This window comes from Pelophylax lessonae (genome assembly GCF_965119305.1).
Source record: "Pelophylax lessonae genome assembly, chromosome: 8".
NCBI classification, from domain to species: domain Eukaryota; kingdom Metazoa; phylum Chordata; class Amphibia; order Anura; family Ranidae; genus Pelophylax; species Pelophylax lessonae.
Window position 1 is genome coordinate 195859976 of NC_138775.1, and position 25971 is coordinate 195885946.

Below are 25971 nucleotides of genomic sequence, written 5' to 3' on the forward strand. Positions count from 1 at the left end.
GTGCTGGTCTTTTGGTTTCTTTTGTCATAGCAGTTGTCAGGAAGTTTATGGTTCTTTGAAGGTGGTGCATGTTTAAAATTTTGGAGAATTGGGAGTTGGGCCTATCTTAGGTATGAGTGTCCCTTCCTAAAAATATGTTGGTAAGATTAGGTTTAAGGAGGCTGTATCTGAAAAGTATAGAGGTGCTTAACTGTTGAGGTGGTATAGAAGGGGCTGTGGGGTCTTTTTTTCATTCATGAAAGATACAGCTGGTTTAGTCGTTATTTTTTCTGTCTTCAGAGGCCTTAGACGTGGTAGGATCAATCTGATGTGTTATCGGTTATGTAGTAACTATTTTATGCATTGATCATATTTATTTCTCAATGTTGTATTTAAGCTGCTTTGTAAAATAAAAAGGGCTGCTATGGCTGTTCAACTTCAAAATAAATGTCATCTGGTCATTTGGGAAGGGGGAGGTGTTTAGGTCCTTTTTACCGGGTTAACCGAGGTAATTGAAAGCTTCAATGCTCAGCAAGTCCGTGGGTCATGTCAGATTTATAGGTGTCAATTCACTAAGAGTTAAATGACGCTGAAAAGAATGCAGGAAAATAAGGCATGCAGAAACTGCTCAAATGTTCCAATCATTAAGAATTGTGCAGTAAATTACTGTGATAAAGTCTCGATAATAAGGTAATCACTGCATATTTTCATGTGGTAATTTATCGCATTGATCTGGTTTCAAGGAGCGGGCTGGGAAGTTGGCCACTGCGTCCTTCACAACTGATGACTCCTCAGCTGTCACAGGTGAATGTAAAGAAAACATGGTGGCAATTAAAAATTATGAAAAAAAAAAAAAAAAAGTGTGGGCCCCCCCACCCCCTCTTTTTTTTTCTTTTTTAATTTTCGCATGGGGTCTCTTTCAAAATCCATACCAGACCCTTATCTAAGCATGCAGTCAGGAAGGTCAGGTAAGGGAGGGGAGGGGATAAGCAACCCCCCCCCCCCCCTGAAGAATACCAGGCCACATGCCCACCCCAAAGCACCTTATTCCTATGTTGATGGGGGCAAGGGCCTCTTCCCCACAGCCCTGGCCAGTGGTTGTGGGGGTCTGCAGACATAAGAATCTGCAAGCACTCTTTAACAAGGGGGTCCCAGACCCCACCCCCTATGATGTGAATGAGTATTGAATACATTGTACCCCTAGTCATTCACCAAAAAAGTGTAAAAAATAAGTAAAGACACACGTTTTTTTTTTTTTTTTTAATATAAAAAAAAACATCCCGAGGTGTAGATCCATTGTCACAATCACAATTCCCGCCACAGCAACTAGCTATTAGAGGGGCCCCTATGCTGTTTCTGACAAAATACTGCATGGGATACCTTAAGCAAAACCCTGGTGATAAAATATCAAAGTTTTTTTACTCTCGGTTTCATTTGTAAATTGGACTTAAAGCGGTTGTATACTCACCTAAAAAAAACAAAAAAAAACCCTGCAGGAGAAAGGCATAATGAGCTAGTATGCATCGCATACTAGCTCATTATGAAATACTTACCTTAAAACAAAGCCCCAACACGGTCACCCGATCACCGCTGAGGGAGCCGTCATGTTCCCTCAGCGTTTCTTCCTGGTTCGACAGCTCCGGCGCTGTGAGTGGCATGCGCGCGGGAGTTACTTTCCAGCAAGGATCCGGCAAACCTTCAGAGCACATGCGCTGCTGGTTTCAGCGGCTGCATGCAGACGAATATCTCCTAAAGCTTGCAGGCTTAGGAGATATTAATTATACCTACAGGCAAGCCTTATTATAGGCTTACCTGTAGGTAAAAGGCATACTACCACTTTAATAGTTTACCACATTTTCTTTTTTTTGTGATATTTACTAAACAAAAAAAAAAAAAAAAAAATCACAAAACGCTTTTTCATAGTTTGTTACAAAATTTTGCAAACAGGTAATTTTTCTATTTCACTGATAAGCGCTGATATAGCTGCACTGACGGGCATTGGTGGGCACCAATAGTCTGCACTGATGGGCACTGATAGGCAGAGATTGGCAGCACTGGTGGGCACTGTGGAGACTGCACTGATAATCAAGACACTGACAATCAGTGCCCTGATTATCAGTGTACATGTCCCTTTTACACAAACAGGTTATCGGCTCCCTTCTCCTCATGCTGACAGCATGAGGAAGGGAGTGTCAATAATGGGCTTCTGTTTACATTCGTGATCAGCTGTGATTGGACAAAGCTGATCATGTGGTAAAAAACCGCTGATTGGCTCTTTACCTCACTCTGTTTAGCAGTCCGGAGGACACTGCTATCACAGAGCCTGCCACCCGCACCCTGCAGCGGACGCGATCATGGGATGCGATCATAGACAAAGCTAGCCGGCCATGCTGTTGCCATCATTCGGCTATAGCGTGGTCAGCAAATGGTTAAATCAATCCCTGTATCCTCATGGTGTCCCTTGGATCCAAGGTCCAGGGTGTAGAGGGTCCTTGAATTATGCAATCATGCTTTAGCCTCCATTCATCACATGTACTATATTCTGCTGGAGCTAGACACTAATTTTTTCACCTATCTGATAATCATCTGTGAAGATCTGCACATGTTTTTGATTAAAGCTTTAATTCAAATGTCTACAAAACTACTGTGACTAATTTAAAAGAAAAGTTTGGTATATGAAAAAAAACAAAAAACAAACAGGAACTAGGCAGACAAGGTAAACGCTTGGTTTAACTTGAAGGGTTCAACAGAATTAGGAGGTTGATAAAGAAGAACTGCCGAATAATGTTAAATAATGGTACAAAACAGGTAATTGCATGTCATACCTTTCTCAGCCTTCTCATGAAGTACTGCAAAACTAATTTCTACCTGTGCCTTAAAGGAGAATTGTGGGAAACTAAAGAAAACTAAAAACACATATGGTACATAGATACCGTACATAGTTAATTTGGTTTAAAAAAAAAAAAAAAAAATCCATCTAGTTCAATCAATAAAAGGGCAAAAAATATCCTATAAACCCCTCCCCCCCAAAAAAATAAATAAATAAAAATCATACAATGCAACACCCACATTTGATCATCCAGAGGAAGGCAAAAAAAAACCCAGCAAAACATAAACCAATTTTCTCCAGCACGCCAAACCCCCAAGATGTAATAGAAGTCTGTGGCTCAGTGCAGCTAACCTGCAGGAAAGCCACAGGTGCACTGTGCTTCACCCACAAAACAGCGTGAAAGCAGCCGAATACCCTTTTATAGGTGCTAATATGCTCATTGCAAAAGCCATTATGCCAAGTGTAGGAGGTGTACTGACCTTCTTTTCCTTTTTCAACAGCTACTGGCAACACTCTGAAGGCTTCTAAAAAGAATTAGCGGTGAAGTGCACTTGGTATTACTCCATCTGGTACAGGACGCGGCACTACAAGAAGAAGCATTGGCTTACGCGGCCTCCGTGGCCACCTGCTCCCTCCACTGCTGGTGCCAGCTCACTGTACTCTGATGCTCTGGGATGGTGGGTCAGCAAGCCCAAGTTGTGATCAAATGTTTGCTGACCTGGGGCATGCGCATCCCTGGTTTGAGTTCGCAGGCCACATCAGAGGTCTCTGTGGGCCACAGGTTGAGCACCCCTGCTCTGTGTAGTTAGTCCCACCCTTCTGCCTGTCAATTCGCTATAGCGAGGTCAGCAAGTGGTTAAATCGATCCCTGTGTCATTATGGTGTCCCTTGGATCCAAGATCCAGGGTGTAGAGGGGCCTTGACTTCTGCCATTATGTTTAGCCTCCATTCATCACATGTACTGTATTCTGCTGGAGCTAGACAAACTGATTTTTTTTTTTTTACTTTATCTGATGTTCATCTGTGAAGATCTGCACAAGTCACAAGTTTTGAAAAGCTTTCTATGATCTGCAGGAGGTAATTTGGGTTGATTCACTGACTGCAAAGTTACTGAGACTAAGTTAAACTATCTCACCACAACTGGATCAGGTATACTATAGAGATCCCACATTCAGTGCCTAGACTATGCAAGCAGAACAGAGGTGGTACAAATGTTTACATCACTGGTTGTTGGGGCGCCGGTGGCTGGAAGGTTGAAATGGTGCACAATAAAAACCTGTGGCTTTGGGTAACTAAAAGGCAGGCTTGATCCACTTGCTGGCTTGTTTACATTTTTGGGCAATTTTTAAGCATTTTGCCAAGGCACACCAGGGTGCCTGGGCACCCTGGTTGAAAAAGACTGGTCTAGAGGGATCTTACAATTCCCCTCCCTGAGGTATGGCATTGGGCAGGGAGCAGTGGCAAAGGAGGGACTACATGTTTAAGAAATGCGCTAGTTCTCCACATTCTTTTCTGGATTGAAAAGACTGCCTCGGTTGCTGAAACCCTCCTACTATGAAACAAAAAATTAAAGCTTTGGCTTACTTTATGAGGCTTGTGCATCACATACAGTAGTAACTGGATTTAGAACTTGCTTAGGCTCTCATACAGGAACCTTTAGATATGCTTTAAATCTTTACTCTTAAAACATGGTATACTTGCCTTTTCTTTGATTCCAGAGCTTTAAGTGCCTTTTCCCTCTCTTCTTTGGCTATTGCAGCCTTCCTAAATTGCTGGAAGCTGTTACTTGAGGATTTAATAGTCACAGGATTAGTGCTCAGTGCTTTGGAAAAACTGGCCCAGCTGGAGTTCGGAACCGTACAGATCTAGAGTAAATAAGTAGTGGTTAGTATTGTATTTAATCCTGCGCTAAAGATCTGTATAAAGCATGAGGATCCAGCTGCTGCACACACTGCAACTAACCACCCAAGATGGCATCTAGATGAAGTGTGTTGGATGAAAGTGGGTATTGGTGCTGTTGGTAAATAAATAAAATAGGTGCGAATATCAAGAAATAGTGTGTTTTCTAAAACTTCAAAATACAACCTTGTGCAGTGATAAATACATGTAGATAAATAAATATGAACTATGCAAATTTATTTTTAGAAAACTGTGCAAATAGTGCATAGTCAAATACTTTAAAACATTCCCATTAACTATGCAATGTATTAATCCATATGACTCATAAATCTAATATTGGTTCTATCCATAGTGTGAAGGTGCACGTGCAATAATAAAAAAAAAAAAAAAAGAAAAAAATATGTGACTGTGTGCCAAATACCCTAGATGCAAATAAATGGTGTGCAAATATGAATAATAACGTGAAAATTTGCAGCAAAAAACCCCTTAGCATTTTTTATGTTTTTAAAATGGCTCGCGGGTCATGTGTGGCAGGTTGCCAGGTTACCATGCATTATATAAACCGGAAGTAGCAGCAATATTGCGCCGCTCCAGATGACGCCATTGTGACGAAATGCGTAGGGAGGAGTCTAGCATTTTTGCATCACTTCCGGTTCCTGTTCGTGGAATGCACCGGTGAACCCAGACTTCCTGCATTGCCGGTACCAATGAGTTGATTAGTTTTAGCGTTACTGCACTATGGAGGCAATCTTTTTTTTATACCCATGAGGAGCTATTACTACTGAGTGGAGGTGAGGGGAGAGGAGTCACCCATGAGAGAAATATACACAAAGCTGTATACCCCTGAAAAGGGGCCTGTTATCTGGTGAGTGTAACCCCATAGGGGAACACGAGAGAGCACTGGGTGCTGTCGCACCACAGGAGTGTTTCCTGCATCTGTTTTTCTGCAACCACCCTCCATTTTTAAGCACTTTAAACCGACAGTATCATTTTGTATCATTTTGAAATAGTGAACTTTAAAAGGACACTGAGCACAATTGTATGGACTGTATATTCTTGGAAATTATGTACACCTCGTACACCTCATGAAGAAGATACCCCTTGCTAAGTATTTTTTTGCTGCCAATTTTCACTTTTCACTTTGATGATGATTAATGATATTTGCACACCGTTTATTTGCACCTAGGGTATTTGGCACAGAGTCAATTTTTAAATCATTTAGGCTCCATTCACACCTGGGCGTTTTCAGCTCCAAAAACGCTCAGAAGAAACGCTTCCAAAACGCCCAACAAGTAAAACCCCATTCAATTAAATGGCCCCTGTTCACATCTGAGCGTTTTGCAAAACGCCTGTAGCTGAAAAAAGTACACGAGCTTCTTTTTGGGCTGATTACCAGCGTTTTTGATAGATGTCAATGAAAAACGCCTGGTAAAATCGCGGTAAAAATCGCGGTAAAAAACGCTACGCTCAAGTGTGAATGCAGCCTTATTGTCTATGCACTATTTGCACAGTTTCTAAAAAAATTTACATAGTTAATTTGTATTTATGCACATGTATTTATCACTGCACAGGGATGCATTTTGAAGTTTTAGACCACACCCTATTTCTGGATAATCGCACATATGTTATTTATATACCAATATAACAACAGTACCAGTACCCACTTTCACCCAACACACTTCAACAAGCAGTAGTAAGCAGGTAAAATTTCAAGGTGCATGCTTTTTTTTTTATACAAAGTGCTTTGGAATAGCAAACCTCTCCATCATATATATGCTATGGAGAAATAGTCTTATGAACTATCTGGGTCAGACAGGCCATGACCACTGAAGAACAACACTAGCACCTCTGTAGTAGGTAGTAAGCTTCTCCATCACATCCTATGTAGAAATAGCACAACATGAGTCACCTGAGCCAGAGCAGCCATGACCACTGAAGGAGAACACCTTCTGGTGCATAGGATAACACCCCAAAACTTCCACTGGTGAAAAAAATCATTCAGACATTGCAGGAAGTAGATTACAATGAAGCATGGTAGGAAATACTGAATCTAAAAAGCCCATTACTCGCAGAACCAGGGTTTCAACAGCCAGGCCATCAAATAAGAGAACGACATTGGTGTACAACACTCTCCAAGGCCAATGTGGAGCTATGAGAGTGACTAGAATGCTCCTGGCCTCAATTCTGTTAAGTAGACAAGGTAAAAAGCTATTCTCCTAAGGAAACTAAGTACAACTAAGCAGGGGATGAGGGGTTGTAGCCCCAAAGGGGCTGCCTTACAGTTTTCTATGTGTCACTTTATCCTGCGAGTGGCGGTATTACCCTAGATTGCTTATCAAGTTGTGTCCCTTAATGGACAAAAGAAAAATAGTTAGGCTGCAGTTTGTCTTAATACATGGCTCATTTCAAATATGGATGTTTGTGTCAATAGTATAGAATATACCAGGTTAATACATTTTTATATATATATATATATATATATATATATATATATATATATATATATATATATATATATATATATATAAAATGTGAGATAAAGGTTATTTCTAAATGTATGATAAAAAGTCAAAAAAGGAGATGTAGGTGGCATCCGGATGCAGCTGGATTACGTCATTTGAGAAGTTAAGATTAAAAAGACAAACAAATTTATAATTGATAGGTAAAATAGACACATCTAGTATACATTTTCCTTATGTCATGAATTAGGCCTGGTAGTTTGAAATTATCCTTCTGAGTTAATGTCCTCCTACATTCCTATACAGACAAAAGGAAAAAAAGACTAAAAGATTGGTTTTAAGAAAATACCTTTATTGGAGTTTTCGCATTACTATCTCCCACAGTGGATGGAATGTTGCATGATGCAGGAATCTGCTCCATGTCAAGTTTTTGGAACTCATTCACAATATCTACATATTAAAAAAAAAAAAAAAACACACACACATTGAAATTGGCCTTTAAATACAAAGCAGGTAAGTTTTCCCTTCTGTACCTAAGTGTTAATAATTATTCTTGGTTGGTTTCAATCAGAAGAAAGATCAACAATAAAAATGTAATGTTAATGACCGCTTATTAAAAAACTAAAATGAAAAGAGTCATACAAATAGCAGCAAATGGACCTTATGGGGGGGCTAGTCTCTCAAGTCCACATGTCTCCACCCACCCATTGACAAGTAATTTCCCAAATATAAAAATTGCCCATATTTGGTCAATGACATCACCTGTATCCCAATTTACATTTAGCTTTTGCCAGGGAATCTCCAGACAGCTAAATTGGGCCAGGGATACAGCACTGTTCCGGAAACGAACAATTATGACAGCTTCTCAGCAAAGGCAAGGCTGTGTACTGCCATATTTCTGTTCACCAGTTCACAGTTGGCCTTAAATATTATCAGTTTGAGAACGGGTGGTATTTCAAAGGCCCCTTTCACACAGGTTTTTCAGGAAGACCTGATCAGAAGGTCCATTCATCCCTAATAGTTCATGCACATGTTCCTGGATATAGGCACATCTGTTGTGGGTGCTGCAGCGATCACCAGCTGGACACATCACAGATAAGTATAGATGTTCGCCAGCACACCATGCTGGCGAACATGCCTGACGAAAGGGTCCTGCGTGGCTACAAAACGTTGCACTAATCCTGATGCGATGTGCTCCTTTTGCAATAAAACATTTTTTTGGACTGCTATGCATGATCCATGGTGTGCTGGCGAACATGCATACTTATCATTCATCCCTATATACAGGCAGGTGTAAATAGACCTCCGGGTCAGATTGTGTCTGCAAAAACACAAAAAAGGGGATCCGTGCTCTTTTCCATTAGGTGAAGCAGATTGGAGGGTAGTTGGGTGTAAAGAGACAGAGTGTTTACTCATGGGTGCCCATAGTTCAGAGCGGGCTCTGTCCACGTCTGCTCTTCAGAAATTGAGTGGACATGGATGGGTCATCCACCTGCTCTGCTCAGTGAGGGATCTGAGAGCTGATCAGAATGGAATGGGGCCATACAATTTTGTTGTTGCCATAGAGGCAGTGGTGATAGTAAGAACTAACGGAAGTTGCTGCACGTCAGTAAGATTATGGACACTGCCGCAATTGCCTGAATTAGGTGCAGGCAGTTAAGGGAACTACTGCCAGAAAAGGGCCATTAATACTATATTAACTTTACTGTATATATTATCTTTAGCAGAGTGACTGCAAATGTATACCTACTTTCTGGTTTAGGTACAAGATCCATATCATTTTTACATTCTTCACCTCTTTCATGTTGGAAGAAATTAGCCGTTTCATCTTTTTTAATGGTTAATGGAGTCTACAAAATAGCAAAAACACGCAAATCGTGTTAAGATTTTAGTTCTGCAGCTTAATAACTAAAAGAATAATTCCATCTTATGATAGAAGGTGGTGTACATCATCATACTCCTTTCTCTACTTGCATTTGAGGCCTCTGTTGAGAGATTAGCCTGCAATTGCAGGTTGTGTTTACAGCTGCCATTCTGAGACTTCCTGGGTTCAAATAAAATTCACTTTGTCCACAGGTTTCTTTCTCCATTACAATGAAGAAACCAGTGGAGTGGTTTAGATCAGAATATCTGATTAAATGGTGTCTACAGGTCACATATGCACAATTCTGCCAATAAAGACTTCAAAGAAAAATTATTCTGGGATCATTCTAGAACCATGTTTGTTTGCATTGCGTGAACGTGCATGCTTGTGCTCAGAAGCAGAGCTAGTCATGTGTGAGAAACTATAGTCATTTGTCTGGCTGAACCTAGTGGACATCTGTTACTATGTTGGCAAAGGTCACGGAAGGCCTACAGACATAGGATTGTGGCCTAGATAAGGTGAACCGCTCAGGTCTGTAAACATACAATGGGTATAGAAAAGAATCACCCCCTTGAAAACAATCACATTTTGTTGCTTTGTATCCTGAAATGAAGACAGACACAGTTTTTGTTTTATCCAGCTGTATTAACTAAGTGCAACTTATATCTTTCATTTGGATGTTAGAACACCAACATATCAGAAAAAAAAATTCAAAAACAGAATCACCGAGTTGTAAAAAGGATCACCCCCTCCTAAAAATGACTTGTAAACTCAATCATCTATAGCCAAGCACCCTTTCAATGGCACACAAAGCCATCAGAATTTCAACTGTGACCAGCTGTGGTTATTTTGATTAGCTCAGCATGAAGAGAGCTTTCCTGGAGCATTTTGGTCTTCGATAGTTCAACTGAAGCAAACAATGAAATATGGGTGGCAAGGCACTGACAAAAGATCTCTGGGATAAAGTTGTGGAAATGTCAGGAGATGGATATGAAAAAAATTTAAAAACCTTACAAATGCCTAGAAGCACAGTAAAGTATATTAAGAAGTGGAAGGTATTTGGTACAACACAGACCCTTCCTGGATCAGGATGTCAATCCAAACTTGACGACATAGCCAGGCGGAGATTGGTCAGAGAGGCTAAGAGGCCTATACCACGCTGAAGCAGTTGCAGGAATTAATGACAGAGTGGTCATTGTGTGCATGTGACAACAATATCACAAATTCTCCACAAATGTGGCTTGTATGGGAGGGTTGCAAGAAAAATAAGCCACTCGTCAAGAAAGGCCACATGCAGTCATGACTGAGCTTTGCCAGAGCACACCTTAAAGATTCTGAGGCCACATGGAAGAAAGGGTTATGGTTAGATGAGACTAAAATGTAATTATTTAGCCTGAACACCAAACTATATGTCTGGCAGAAATCTAATACAGCTCACCATACAAATAACACTATTCCTACAGCAAAGCATGGAGGTGGTAATATCCTGTTATGGGGGTGTGTCTCTGCAGCAGGGACTGGAGCACTTGTCTGGATAGAAGGGAAAATGGATAGGGCACTGAGTAAAACATTTACTAAACTGACTAAATTTCAGGCTGTAAAGCAACAAATTATTATTTTAAAAGGGGGTGAATTATTTTCTATACCCACTGTATATAGGTAGGTAAAATGGCAGCTAGTTACCAGTAAAAAGCTTCCAAGAGCATCTTGACAGAGGGCAACAAAAGGCATTTTTGTAATGGCCAGCATAAGGAAATGGACTAGATTTTAAAAATACCAAAAGCTTAATAAAATGTACCTTTATCGAAATGTACCTTTATTGGTGCACCACTTGTATGTTTTAAACAGGATTCTGCTGTCTGAACCCGGTTATCACAGAAACCTTCAAATACAGGGGATCTGATAGGTGTCAGCACTTTACTTATACCTACAGATAGGAGATAACACAATGATTATGTTGATACACGTACTAACTACAGTAAATTGTTCATTTGCACTCTTAAAAATTTACTGGGACAATGGAAATGGTGGGAAGAAAGGGGAAAGAAAAAGAAGGTATAGGAAGCGTAAAAAAAACCCCAAAACAACAAAAACCATACAAAACATATCCCGATAGAGAGAAAGGTTCTGTGCACGTTTTTTTGTTTTTCTCTCCATACAAATACATTTGATTGGAAAATCATCATGGAACAGCTTAATGATGGTCAACTGCCAGTCAGACGCACTTGTGAAAAAACTCAGTAGCATCTCAAAACTGACCGAAAATGGAAGCGCAATGCACCTATAAATGTGCTTCATTTTTCCATCTGCATAAGTCCAAATGATATTGGCTTTGTTTTTTGCAAAAAATAACCAGACATGTATATGTATCCCTAGCCACCTTGCCATCAGCAGAGGCGACTCATGAAATTTAGTTCTGCCAGTTGGTATTCTGTCATCTTACTTGTATTTCTCCCAAGTTCATTGTTGCTGCTGTTCCTAGCTGCTGCCAGAGTCACTGGCACCTTTGTCATTAGACAGTAGAGCTGCAGAAATGTGGATTCATGAATATTGATGCTCCCACTGGCCAACCACTTATTGACATTGGTGCATAATGGGGGAGGATATAAAAATTTGGGGAGTGGCTTGGTGAGATTTGCCTCTACAGGCATACAGAGGTGTGTGTAGTTTGTGCTGGCAAGACTGGATCCCTGTTTGGGCCTAGCACAATCACCCTGCAGCTGTCCTGCCTGGTTTTGGAGGATAAAACACCCAAGGTGGAGAGCCAGGGAAAGGAGTCTGGAGGGGAAAGGAGTCTGACCCTCAGGAGGATCACAATACTTCCTTGGAGGGGACGCATGGAAGTACCCGCTGCTTAGAAGTAGAGCTCTGAATATGTTGATTGGCATTTGCCCGATGGTCCCTAAACTTGCAATACACCGTGATCCATGTTCTCTTTATAAACTGACAGCAGGAGTAGTTGGAGTCTGGGAAATATGTTTGCTGGAGGTATCTGATGTCCTAACTTTTTTTCCTCTTGCACTTGTATGCTTGCATGTTATTTTACGTTCAACTATGTACAGGGCCGGCGCTCCCGCTAGGCGAACTAGGCAGTGGCCTAGGGCGCACTGCCGCTGACTCAGATTGTGTCACTTACTCTTCAGTGACCCATTGCACCATCTGGAAAGAATGGATCATCATCATCCGGACCGGACCGCATCCGATCCGACTCCGCTGGCTCTGCCTGTGGCTGGCTGGCCGCTCTCTCTCTCTGCTGCGGAGGCGGGCAGGAGCCCACACACATAGCACTGGCAGTGGTTGCTAGAGCCGCTTGGCGTCTAGCAACCAGTGACATCACTCCAAGATATTATAAAAACTTTTAAAAATCTATAAAAACTAAATTAAAATAATTTACCTACTTGAAGGTGATCGATTATTGATTTATTATTGATTAATGTCTGACATGACATTTCATCCTTGTCAAAGATCAAATTATTTTAATTTAGTGTTTATAGTTTTTTAAAAGTTTTTATAATATCTTGTTCATGGCCATATGAATTTTAAACATGACAATTAGGTGAATGGAGACTGCAGTATGTAGCCATGCTTTAAAAATGCCCCATCTGAAGGTGTCCATGATATCTTCACAATCTATTTTCTACATGAGCCAGGCTAGCTCAAGAGCATTTCCACATGCAGAATGCAGACTATGTTAGTTTGCCTGTATAATGCCCACCTCGCTGTAGGTATAATTGTGCCCATGTTACAAATCTCACCCTATGCACAGTATGCAGAATAAGCAAGCATGCCCATGAAATTCCATCCCTTATATCCTTTATAAAACTGTACCTTATATGAACCGGGCTAGATGAATATAGGGCAGCCACCCATACCATGCTGGCTCTGATAGGTTGCCCAACCAAAGCCACCCTTTACATGTCTATGCCAGTTTGATACCCTTTTCTTGTCTATAGGTGTCATTCTAGTCCATCTTATCTTGACAACCCGCCCCCTATATTGGCCAGCATAGCAGTTCCCACCCACACAAAACAGACTACACCAGTTTCGCCATACAATGCCACCCTTGTCCTATCCGTAGGTGTTATTGTGGTCCATAATACCTAGACAATATGTTCCCTATATGAGCAAAGATAGCTGCACAGTTCAACTATGATGCCATACTACTGTACACAGCCTGAGCCCTGGAATACTTCCAATTTAAATATGAGCCTGTAGGCTGTGTTAATACTGTCTTAGTTATATGTGCATACTGTAATAAAAAAAAAAAATTACGGGGGGCGCAAATAGCTGGTCTTGCCTAGGGTGCAAAATAGTCTAGCACCGGCCCTGACTATGTATACACAGTTTCAGCACCAGGGAGTACTTGGGTGTGCCATAACGCCTCCAAAATTTCATCAAGCCCCCTTTAAAACTGTCTCCATTAGTAGCCTTCGGACTGGCCCACTAGAGGAGCAGAGGATCCTCCTGTAAGCATCCACTGCTTGGCAAAAAATAAAAAAGCCAGTAACACTATGCGTTCAAGCACACTGCCTGCAATTATACTGCCTTGCTCTATTGGACACAATGATCTCCTGCCTGAAGGATACATTTTGGCAGAAGCACAGGAGAGAGACATATCTTGGCTGTAGTAAGTGCTCACGTGAGTAAAACAACTGATTACCAATTGTGGGAGCTTTTGCTTCTCCCTCAGACCCCCCCATCTGTCTAAAAACCTGGTTCCCAACCTGCATCCCAGGGGCCACACATGCCCCTTTGGCACTTTTTGTGTGGCCCCCTGGGCCCCTGCAGAGACTAGTCTGTGTTTCCTTATTGCCCTGGTATAGCAGTGATTTCTAGCAGTCCCATGTATTAGGTCTCTAGTTTATGATGGTCTCCTGGAGCATGGCCCTAGTCTAACAACTCTGATAGCATTTTCACAGTCTTTGACAACCTTCTTCCTATCTGAAGTCCCTGACCATCTCTTGTATTCTGTCCGTGGTCTCAGACCATGCTCTACATTATCTCTACAATCTGTCAATCTCTTGCATCATGCCCATAGTCTAAGTACTGTATATTCTGGTGTGTGTGTCATCTTTGAGACGCAATAATCACTGAACTTGTGCTGCCCCTTTAGTGATGTCAAGGGCCACACTTGAGAGCCGCCCCCCCACAGTTAAGAAAGTTGACCACCACTTGCTTAAGCCACAGCAAAACAAAATAGGGAAAGGTGGCACACCACAAGCCATGCACCATGAAGTAACACATACTTTACTGCCCACTATTTGTCATGCCTGTAGGCACCCTGCCTTTTTCTTCCCAATCCCTTCAAGGTGGGAGGCCAACATAGCTCAGCACACTTCTCTTCTCAATCCCTTCAAGGAGTCGCCCCTAAATCTTTACAAATGCTGTCAACTCTGATTTTTATGCCAACTGACCCCATTTATTGAAATTATTCTTTGCACTTAATGACCAGCAATATAAGGAACACTGCTGTATACTTCGGACCACTGCTCTCTGTATGATTCTTTGTGCTCAAAAGGGAATACTGTCTGTTCCTATTACATAGGGAATGGTTTTTAAACAACATTGTATCATTCATTTTCTGATTATCTGCTTTTATTACTGAGGAGTCTGCATTGGATTGAACTGTCAAATACCAGAACACAACTAGTAAAAAAACATAAAATTGTGCGGAACCGCTCCTGCCAGTACTGCAACTGAAGATTCAAGCACAGTAACAACCAGCTGCTGTACAGATTTATAGATTTACATTTTAGGTGTGTCTACTTTTTGCCTGAAATCCCATAGCACCAACAGCTAGTATGGTCTTGAACATAAACAAACCCCTTTGTGCTTTTGTAGCTATAGTAAGCTAAAAGTTGATGTGAATGGTAGGATTTTGTGACAAATGACACAATCATAACATTTTAATATAAGAAGACAGCCTATGAATTCAACAGAAAGGTAAAATCTGCAATTTTGAGGGGGCCTGTGACAAGCAGTTCATATTATTCCCCACAGCACCAGAATATCACAGCTGTAGGGGTGTCTAAGGAACAGAGGAATAAAGATTTCAACAGAGAAGCCATCAGAACAAGAAACATTGGTGCTGAATTAAAAATAAAAAATATTTATTTAAAACTTTAGCCTTAAGGTATAACCAAATGCAATTTTTTTTTTTTTTTTTTAGACAGAGTGTTGATGTGTTAGAACAGTCAGTATGAGGTATATTGGAAAGTTTATAATAGATCTTTCTTCTTATTACTTCAAGCCTAAATCTCAATTTCCTGAATAACATTTATAAAGGGGGAAAGAGGAAAGAAAATTTGTCAGAGTATGTGTGACGGACCACCCTGTCCCTGGATTGTAAACCCCTTTGCTTCATTCTCCTATGAGTTCGGGATATTGCCTTTTATTTTATTTTTCATCTACCGAACAAACGTACAAACTATGTGTCAAGGAAGCTGCAATGAAATCTGTAATTCCTAAATAAGGTGTATTCCAGCTTTAATGTGAGAGAGACACACAGACTGTCACTGGCAGCCTTGTCCTATTGTTTGTGTATTGAAATGGAATGTGGGTTGTGCCGTCCCATTGTCTAATGTTCATGACCTCACATTGTTCTGTCCAGATGGCTAGATAATTAGTTTAGGTTGGGGGGGGGGGAGAGAGAGTGATTGTGTACACTGTATGGGAATGACAGTGTAAAACCCTGTTTCTATTGGATTGTGAATGTCACATCCAGTCCTCAACAAGGTCCACCTGGGCGGCAACCTTGTGCGGGAAAACTGTATACAAGTCTGTTTCTTGTTCAATAAAGTTGATATAGTTCACCCTCAATCTAGAGTCCTGTCTCTTATTGGGGGGAATATGCTACAAGGGATTGCTATGGTCTTCCATACTCCCTTGGATAATCACTAAGCTCTTGTAAGTGCTTGTGTAGAGCTTGTTCCTGGGGAAAGAGGTTCACCCAAGGGAACCTGGAGCCTTGTCATAGGTCCAGGGTGGGTAGGAGATGGCGAGACCCTAACCAAGCTGCGGCGGTTCGTGGGGTCTAAACTGGTTACGGTGTCTGGTGGAGTGCTTGGAGCCCTCGGGAAGCACTAGGAGCATTCGTCAACGGAGGTGCCCGGGGTGCTGGTTGATCCATTACAGTATGGCTCATAGAGAAAGTTTTTAATATATATATATATATATATATATATATATATATATATATATATATATATATATATTACAATCTGCATAAGATGCACAAAAAAGTGGTAGATCTCAGAGTCAACACCGGTTGCCAGTAGGTGTATAGAAATCATTTGTCCAGGGGGCTGCATTAGAATGCTGGTTTGTGGTAGGATGACAGCAATACCCGTGCACGGTTTAATTAAAAAAAAAAAAAAATTTGAATGAAATGTGCAACATTTCTTTTGCCTTTATTGTGGTGTGAAGTGGTAAATTTCGCTGCACTGCTCCAAAAAAAAAAAAAAAATGTAGTGCTTGCAGTACTTTCAGCAGGGGCGTACCAAGGGGTTGGCGAGACTGGCGCCTGCCAAGGGTGCAGGCAAGGGGGGGGTGCGCAAAAATATTGGCAGTGTTAGTGATTTTTACTCCTTCGGGTCAGCCTGTGCCCCCAGGCAGCGTGCGGCTCCAATCCCTAAGCTCTGTGTTCCCTCTAGGTGGCGGCAGTGCTGGGCTCTCCGGAGCTTCATCTCCGCACACAGATGCGGCCAGTCAGCGGTCACATCCTCAATCGGCGGCAGGCTGAATGGGGATGGTGAGTGCACTGGGGCTGTCAAAGGAGCCTGTACCACCGCTCAGCACGATTTTTTTTTTCAGCATGATTATCATTAACCGCTTAACACTATTTGTCACTCCATTGCTCTTGAATTAACTGCCTAATTTTAGTAGTCTCCTCTCCACTCCCATGTCCAAAGGACAGGCTGACCTGGGGACCCCCTCTCTCTGTCACCCCCCCTCTCTCTCAAATCCCCCCTCTCTCTATCTCTCGGTCAAACCCTCCCCTCTCTCTCTCTCTGTCAAACCCCCCCCCCTCTCTCTCTCTCTGTCAAACCCCCCCCTCTCTCTCTCTCTCTGTCAAACCCCCCCTCTCTCTCTCTCTGTCAAACCCCCCCTCTCTCTCTCTCTGTCAAACCCCCCCTCTCTCTCTCTCTGTCAAACCCTCCCTCTCTATCTCTCTCAAACCCCCCCTCTCTATCTCTCTCAAACCCCCCCTCTCTATCTCTCTCAAACCCCCCACTCTCTCTCTCTCTCAAACCCCCCACTCTCTCTCTCTCTCAAACCCCCCACTCTCTCTCTCTCTCAAACCCCCCCTCTCTCTCTCTCAAACCCCCCCTCTCTCTCTCTCAAACCCCCCCTCTCTCTCTCTCAAACCCCCCCTCTCTCTCTCTCAAACCCCCCTCTCTCTCTCTCAAACCCCCCCTCTCTCTCTCTCAAACCCCCCCTCTCTCTCTCTCTCTCAAACCCCCCCTCTCTCTCTCTCTCAAACCCCCCCTCTCTCTCTCTCTCTCTCTCTCAAACCCCCCCTCTCTCTCTGTCAAACCCCCCCTCCCTCTCTGTCAAACCCCCCCTCTCTCTCTCTGTCAAACCCCCCTCTCTCTCAAACCCCCCTCTCTCTCTCTGTCAAACCCCCCCCTCTCTCTCTGTCAAACCCCCCCCTCTCTCTCTGTCAAACCCCCCTCTCTCTCTGTCAAACCCCCCTCTCTCTCTGTCAAACCCCCCTCTCTCTCTGTCAAACCCCCCTCTCTCTCTGTCAAACCCCCCTCTCTCTCTGTCAAACCCCCCTCTCTCTCTCTGTCAACCCCCCTTCTCTCTCTCTGTCAACCCCCCTTCTCTCTCTCTCTCTGTCAACCCCCCCTCTCTTTGTCAAACCCCCCCTCTCTCTCTCTGTCAAACCCCCCTCTCTCTCTCTGTCAACCCCCCTTCTCTCTCTCTGTCAACCCCCCTTCTCTCTCTCTCTCTGTCAACCCCCCCTCTCTTTGTCAAACCCCCCCTCTCTCTCTGTCAACCCCCCTCTCTCCCCCTCTGTCAAATCCCCCTCTCTCTCTCTCCCTGTCAAACCCCCCTCTCAACTCTCTTTCTGTCACCACTCTCTCTCCCCCTCTCTCTATCAAACCCCTCTATCAAAACCCTTCTCTGTCACCCCCTCTCTCAAACCCCCCCTCGCTCTCTCTGCCAAACCCCCCTCTCTCTCTGCCAAACCCCCCTCTCTCTCTGCCAAACCCCCCCTCTCTCTCTGCCAAACCCCCCCTCTCTCTCTGCCAAACCCCCCCTCTCTCTCTGCCAAACCCCCCCTCTCTCTCTGCCAAATCCCCCCCTCTCTCTCTGCCAAATCCCCCCCTCTCTCTCTGCCAAACCCCCCCTCTCTCTCTGCCAAACCCCCCCCTCTCTCTCTCTCAAACCCCCCCTCTCTCTCCCTCTCAAACCCCCCCTCTCTCTCTCTCTCTCTCTCTCAAACCCCCCCTCTCTCTCTGTCAAACCCCCCCTCCCTCTCTGTCAAACCCCCCCTCTCTCTCTCTGTCAAACCCCCCTCTCTCTCTCTGTCAAACCCCCCTCTCTCTCTGTCAAACCCCCCCCTCTCTCTCTGTCAAACCCCCCTCTCTCTCTCTGTCAAACCCCCCTCTCTCTCTCTGTCAAACCCCCCTCTCTCTCTGTCAAACCCCCCTCTCTCTCTGTCAAACCCCCCTCTCTCTCTGTCAAACCCCCCTCTCTCTCTGTCAAACCCCCCTCTCTCTCTCTGTCAACCCCCCTTCTCTCTCTCTGTCAACCCCCCTTCTCTCTCTCTCTCTGTCAACCCCCCCTCTCTTTGTCAAACCCCCCCTCTCTCTCTCTGTCAAACCCCCCTCTCTCTCTCTGTCAACCCCCCTTCTCTCTCTCTGTCAACCCCCCTTCTCTCTCTCTCTCTGTCAACCCCCCCTCTCTTTGTCAAACCCCCCCTCTCTCTCTGTCAACCCCCCTCTCTCCCCCTCTGTCAAATCCCCCTCTCTCTCTCTCCCTCTCTGTCAAACCCCCCTCTCAACTCTCTTTCTGTCACCACTCTCTCTCCCCCTCTCTCTATCAAACCCCTCTATCAAAACCCTTCTCTGTCACCCCCTCTCTCAAACCCCCCCTCGCTCTCTCTGCCAAACCCCCCTCTCTCTCTGCCAAACCCCCCCTCTCTCTCTGCCAAACCCCCCCTCTCTCTCTGCCAAACCCCCCCTCTCTCTCTGCCAAACCCCCCCTCTCTCTCTGCCAAACCCCCCCTCTCTCTCTGCCAAACCCCCCCTCTCTCTCTGCCAAACCCCCCCTCTCTCTCTGCCAAACCCCCCCTCTCTCTCTGCCAAATCCCCCCCTCTCTCTCTGCCAAATCCCCCCCTCTCTCTCTGCCAAACCCCCCCTCTCTCTCTGCCAAACCCCCCCCCTCTCTCTCTGCCAAACCCCCCCTCTCTCTCAAAAACAACACCACAGAAAATAACCCCATGTAAACGCTATATGAACCCTATATAAAATGAACCCTAAAACTATAAGAAATGAGTGGTTAAAAACTCACGGATGGGTGTCCATCTAGCATGCTGTGGAAGGCATGGAACGGTGCAGCTGTACTATACTCCGGCTTGGAGAAGATGGTGACAGGAGGCCCTGTATATAGTGCTGTATACAGTGTATGAACAAAATGGTTAGGATTATAAAAGGACAGATCAGCAGAATAATTTACCTAATGGTGGTAGAAGAAGGCTGTCTGGTAATTCATATGCATCATGAAGAAGCGATTCCACTGGCTGGATGAGTGATGGGCCTTTTACAGGATGTTTTTGGTCTTTTGAGAATGAACGCTTAGCAGTGGAGGGCACTTTAGAAGCAACTTTATGAGATACCTGGGGAAAAAAAAACAATGCATTTACAGAATCAAAATCGTATACTTGACAAGTGCTTCATTTATCCATACCTTGACACAAAGGAACAATAATCCTAAACTGTACAGTGCCTTGAAAAAGTATTCATACCCCTTGAAATTTTCTGCATTTTGTCATGTTACAACCAAAAAACGTAAACATGTTTTATTGGGATTTTTTGTGACAGACCAACACAAAGTGGCACATAAAATTGTGAAGTGGAAGGAAAATGATAAATAGTTTTCAACATTTTTTATAAATAAATATCTGAAAAGTGTGGCGTGCATTTGTATTCAGCCCCATTTACTCTGACACCCCTAACCAAATTCTAGCGGAACCAATTGCCTTCAGAAGTCACCTAACTAGTAAAGAGTGTGTGTAATTTAATCTCAGTATAAATACAGAGGTTTGTTAAAGAACCTTAGTGAACAAACAGCATCATGAAGGCCAAACAACACAACAGACAGGTCAGGAATATAGTTTTGGAGAAGTATAAAGCATGGTTCGGTAATAAAAAAAATATCCCAAGCTTTGAACATCTCACAGAGGACAGTTCAATCCATCATTTGAAAATGGAAAGAGTATGGCACAAATGCAAACCTACCAAGACATGATATCCACCTGCTTCTGTAGTTTTCAGCTGGGAGACTGTAGTGGATGGGGCTTGATGAGCCCCTCCCACAGCTCTGCTCTCTGCACAGGGTTTGTGCAACGAGAGGATGCCATCGCTACAAAGTTTAGATTTTAGCTATTGAGGAATGCATTCAAAAAAGATCATCATAGCATACCTCCCACCTTTTTGAGATGGGAACAAGGGACACCGATAAGCAAATGTATGTGGGCATAGGACACACCCTGCCTTGCCCCTTAAAAGAGAGTTATATAAAAAAAAAAAAAAAAAAAACACTACTATTCATTCCTTTACTGGATTAAGAAATTTGCAAATGCTGCAATGTAGAAATTGGATGAATGGTTTAGCACTGGGAAACACTTTTTCGAAAGATAAGAAGTGCATTTTATATACCACTATATAGATTAGACCAAAAAAAAAAAAAAAAGACAAATTAGAAGGAAAGAGGGACACAAAGGGACTTTGTTTTAAATCAAGGACAGCTGGGAGCTATATCATAGTGCCTGGCGTTCAGCTTTATTCACTTTGTTCTGGGTTCTCCAGGACCATATTCTGTACATTTAACACTGCATTTTTCAGCTTTTTAGAAGCTCTTCCTTATGGAGAAGGATCCCTCTATTTGATCTCCAGTAAGATTATATATATATATATATATATATATATATATATATATATATATATATATATATATATATACATACATACACACACACACACACATATACACATACATACATAGTGCCTTGCGAAAGTATTCGGCCCCCTTGAACTTTGCAACCTTTTGCCACATTTTAGGCTTCAAACAAAGATAGAAAACTCTAATTTTTTGTGGAGAATCAACAACAAGTGGGACACAATCATGAAGTGGAACGAAATTTATTGGACATTTCAAACTTTGTTAAATAAAAAATGGAAAAATTGGGCGTGCAAAATTATTCAGCCCCTTTACTTTCAGTGCAGCAAACTCTCTCCAGAAGTTCAGTGAGGATCTCTGAATGATCCAATGTTGACCTAAATGACTAATGATGATAAATAGAATCCACCTGTGTGTAATCAAGTCTCCGTATAAATGCACCTGCACTGTGATAGTCTCAGAGGTCCGTTTAAAGCGCAGAGAGCATCATGAAGAACAAGGAACACACCAGGCAGGTCCGAGATACTGTTGTGGAGAAGTTTAAAGCTGGATTTGGATAAAAAAAGATTTCCCAAACTTTAAACATCCGAAGGAGCACTGTGCAAGCGATAATATTGAAATGGAAGGAGTATCAGACCACTGCAAATCTATGAAGACCTGGCCGTCCTTCTAAACTTTCAGCTCATACAAGGAGAAGACTGATCAGAGATGCAGCCAAGAGGCCCATGATCACTCTGGATTAACTGCAGAGATCTACAGCTGAGGTGGGAGACTCTGTCCATAGGACAACAATCAGTCGTATACTGCACAAATCTGGCCTATATGGAAATCTGGCCTTTATGTCAAGAAGAAAGCCATTTCTTAAAGATATCCATAAAAAGTGTCGTTTAAAGTTTTCCACAAGCCACCTGGGAGACGCACCAAACATGTGGAAGAAGGTGCTCTGGTCAAATGAAACCAAAATCGAACTTTTTGGTAACAATGCAAAACATTGTTTGGCATAAAAGCAACACAGCTCATCACCCTGAACACACCATCTCCACTGTCAAACATGGTGGTGGCAGCATCATGGTTTGGGCCTGCTTTTCTTCAGCAGGGACAGGGAAGATGGTTAAAATTGATGGGAAGATGGATGGAGCCAAATACAGGACCATTCTGGAAGAAAACCTGATGGAGTCTGCAAAAGACCTGAGACTGGGACGGAGATTTGTCTTCCAACAAGACAATGATCCAAAACATAAAGCAAAATCTACAATGGAATGGTTCACAAATAAACATATCCAGGTGTTAGAATGGCCAAGTCAAAGTCCAGACCTGAATCCAATCGAGAATCTGTGGAAAGAACTGAAAATGGCTGTTCACAAACGCTCTCCATCCAACCTCACTGAGCTTGAGCTGTTTTGCAAGGAGGAATGGGCAAAAATGTTAGTCTCTCGATGTGCAAAACTGATCGAGACATACCCCAAGCGACTCACAGCTGTAATCACAGCAAAAGGTGGCGCTACAAAGTATTAACTTAAGGGGGCTTAAGTTTTTCAGTTTTTTATTTGTTAAAAAAGTTTGAAATATCCAATAAATTTCGTTCCACTTCATGATTGTGTCCCACTTGATTCTTCACAAAAATTTACAGTTTTATATCTTTATGTTTGAAGCCTGAAATGTGGCAAAAGGTGGCAAAGTTTGAGGGGGCCGAATACTTTCGCAAGGCACTGTGTGTATATATATATATATATATATATATATATATATATATATATATATATATATATATATATATATATATATATATATATATATACATATATATATATATATATATATATACATATATATATACATACACACACACACACCCCCTTTCCAAGTTCAAGAATGAGAGCATAAGAGGCTACAAAGTTTACAGAGTTGGCACTTTCAAAGCATAACAAAAAGGGACTAATGCAATGCTATAGAACACCTGCCAGTGTACCAAATACCTGAGCCTTTAAAGAAGTATACCCAAAGATTTTTTGGCTTTATTTATTTCTTTTTTTTTTTTATTAAGGCCATACTTCACGTTTAAAGTGGTTTTAAAGGCTCAAGGCTTTTTACCTTTATGCATTCTATGCATGAAGGTAAAAAAGCCTTCTGTGTGCAGCGACCCCCCCTAATACTCACCTCGATCCACGATGTGCATGAGAGCGGAGCTTCTCCTGGGTCTCTCATTCCTCATTGGCTGAGACAGCACCAGGAGCCATTGACTTCTGCTACTGTCAATCACAGCCAGTGAGCCAATAAGGAGAGAGCTGGGGGGCAGGGCCGTGACGCGGCTCTGTGTACCCTATGTGTCTCGGAGAAGGGATCAGGAGCGAGCATGCAGCAATACCCCCAGAGAAAGTGGCTCTCTATTGGGGGCACTGGCTGTAGAGGAGGAGCCAGGAGGATCGGGGTTGCTCTGTGCAAAACCACTGCACAAAGCAGGTAAGTGACATGATTGAGATTTTTTTAATTTTTTTATTTATTTTGTAATAAATGAACCTTTATGCTAAGCCTGGGTTCACATATGTGATGCCGGAACCAGCATGATTCTAGTGCGGGTTCCCGCATAGCATCTCCCCCCACAGACAGTTCACACTGCCCTCTGCAAACCGTTGTGGGTGTTAATACAAAGTTAATGGCACCCTTAGATCAGTTTGCAGATTGCGAACTATGAATTCGAACAGGAATCGGATAGCATGGTTGTTCACACCCAAGCGATCCGATTTCAGTGTGGGGAAAAAAAAAAAAAAAAAAAAAAGTTTCCTGCACCTTATTTGTGTGAATCCAATGCGAGTTCAGCCATACAACTGTATGGCTGAATTCGCATTGAACAGACAACGCATGTGATCTGCACAGCAATGCGGTGCGAATCACATGCGATGTCTGACATCGCAGTAGTGTGAACCAAATTTTAATGTCACTTTAAGTCCAAACATTACATCAACCAGTCTGGTGGGATCCAGTCACTGCCTAACATACAATCAAATAAGGCCTGGAAGCCAAGTGCAATCATAGGAAATTTTAAACCATGGTTTCTTGACAAAGCCCATGAACCGAAAAAATAGGAACATACAGTATCTCACAAAAGTGAGTACACCTCTCACATTTTTTGTAATATTTTATTATATCTTTTCATGTGACAACACTGAAGAAATTACACTTTGCTACAATGTCAAGTAGTGAGTGTACAGCTTGTATAACAGTGTAAATTTGCTGTCCCCTCAAAATAACTCAACACACAGCCATTAAAATCGAAACCGCTGGCAACAAAAGTGAATACACCCCTAAGTGAAAATGTCTAAATTGGAACCCAAAGTGTCAATATTTTGTGTGGCCACCATTATTTTCCAGCACTGCCCCAACCCTCTTGGGCATGGAGTTCACCAGAGCTTCACAGGTTGCCACTGGAGTCCTCTTCCACTCCTCCATGACGACATCAAGGAGCTGGTGGATGTTAGAGACCTTGCGCTCCTCCACCTTCCATTTGAGGATGTCCCACAGATGCTCAATAGGGTTTAGGTCTGGAGACATGCTTGGCCAGTCCATCACCTTTATCCTCAGCTTCTTTAGCAAGGCAGTGGTCGTTTTGGAGGTGTGTTTGGGGGTCATTATGTTGGAATACTGCCATGCGGCCCAGTCTCCGAAGGGAGGGGATCATGCTCTGCTTCAGTATGTCACAGTACATGTTGGTATTAATGGCTCCTTCAATGAACTGTAGCTCCACAGTGTCGGCAGGACTAATGCAGCCCCAGAGCATGACACTCCCATCACCATGCTTGACTGTAGGCAAGACACACTTGTCTCTTTATTCCTCACCTGGTTGCTGCCCCACACGCTTTACACCATCTGAACAAAATCATTTGATCTTGGTCTCATCAGACCACAGGACATGGTTCCAGTAATCCATGTCCTTAGTCTGCTTGCCTTCAGCAAACTGTTTGCGGGCTTTCTTCTGCATTATCTTTAGAAGAGGCTTCCTTCTGGGATGACAGCCATGCAGACCAATTTGATGCAGTGTGCGGCGTATGGTCTGAGCACTGACAGGCTGACCCCCCACCCCTTCAACCTCTGCAGCAATGCTGGCAGCACTCATACATATATTTCCCAGAGACAACCTCTGGATATGATGCGGAGCACATGCCTTCAACTTCTTTGGTCGACCATGGCGAGGCCTGTTCTGAGTGGAACCTGTCCTGTTAAACCGCTGTATGGTCTTGGCCAAATTAAGCTGCAGCTCAGTTTCAGTGTCTTGGCAATCTGCTTATAGTCTAGGCCATGTAGAGCAACAATTCATTTTTAAGATCCTCAGAGAGTTCTTTGCCATGAGGTACCATGTTGCACTTTCAGTGACCAGTAAGAGAGAGTGAAATAACACCAAATTTAACACACCTGCTCCCCATTCACACCTGAGACCTTGTAACACTAACAAATCATAGGACACCAGATTGGGAAAATGGCTAATTGGTCTAAATTTGGACATTTTCACTTAGGGATGTAGTCACTTTTGTTGCAAGCAGTGTAGACATTAATGGCTGTGTGTTGAGTTATTTTGAAGGGACAGCAAATTTACACTGTTATACAAGCTGTACACTCACTACTTTACATTGTAGTAAAGTGTAATTTCTTCAGTGTTGTCACATGAAGATATAAAATATTTACAAAAATATGAGGGGTGTACTCACTTTTGTGAGATACTGTAGATCTTCAATTTCATACATACACACACACACACACTGATCAATACTCCTAATGGCCTCCTTATATCCCAACAGTTCGTTCTGACGAGGAATGC

The 25971-nt window shown here is 42.9% G+C and overlaps 1 protein-coding gene across 1 annotated transcript in view; it reads right to left on the bottom strand.

Annotated features, from left to right (window-relative positions):
* Positions 1–25971, bottom strand: part of BRDT (bromodomain testis associated) — a gene marked incomplete at its 3' end in the record, with an annotated part of 211867 nt that overhangs the window by 11517 nt on the left and 174379 nt on the right. The window contains exons 12-16 of the mRNA XM_082265438.1: positions 19719–19878; positions 10846–10958; positions 8918–9017; positions 7517–7617; positions 4511–4674 (exon numbers count right to left, since the gene is read on the bottom strand). Coding sequence (XP_082121564.1) covers positions 4511–4674; positions 7517–7617; positions 8918–9017; positions 10846–10958; positions 19719–19878 — 638 coding nt within the window. The remainder of the gene's footprint in view (positions 1–4510; positions 4675–7516; positions 7618–8917; positions 9018–10845; positions 10959–19718; positions 19879–25971) is intronic.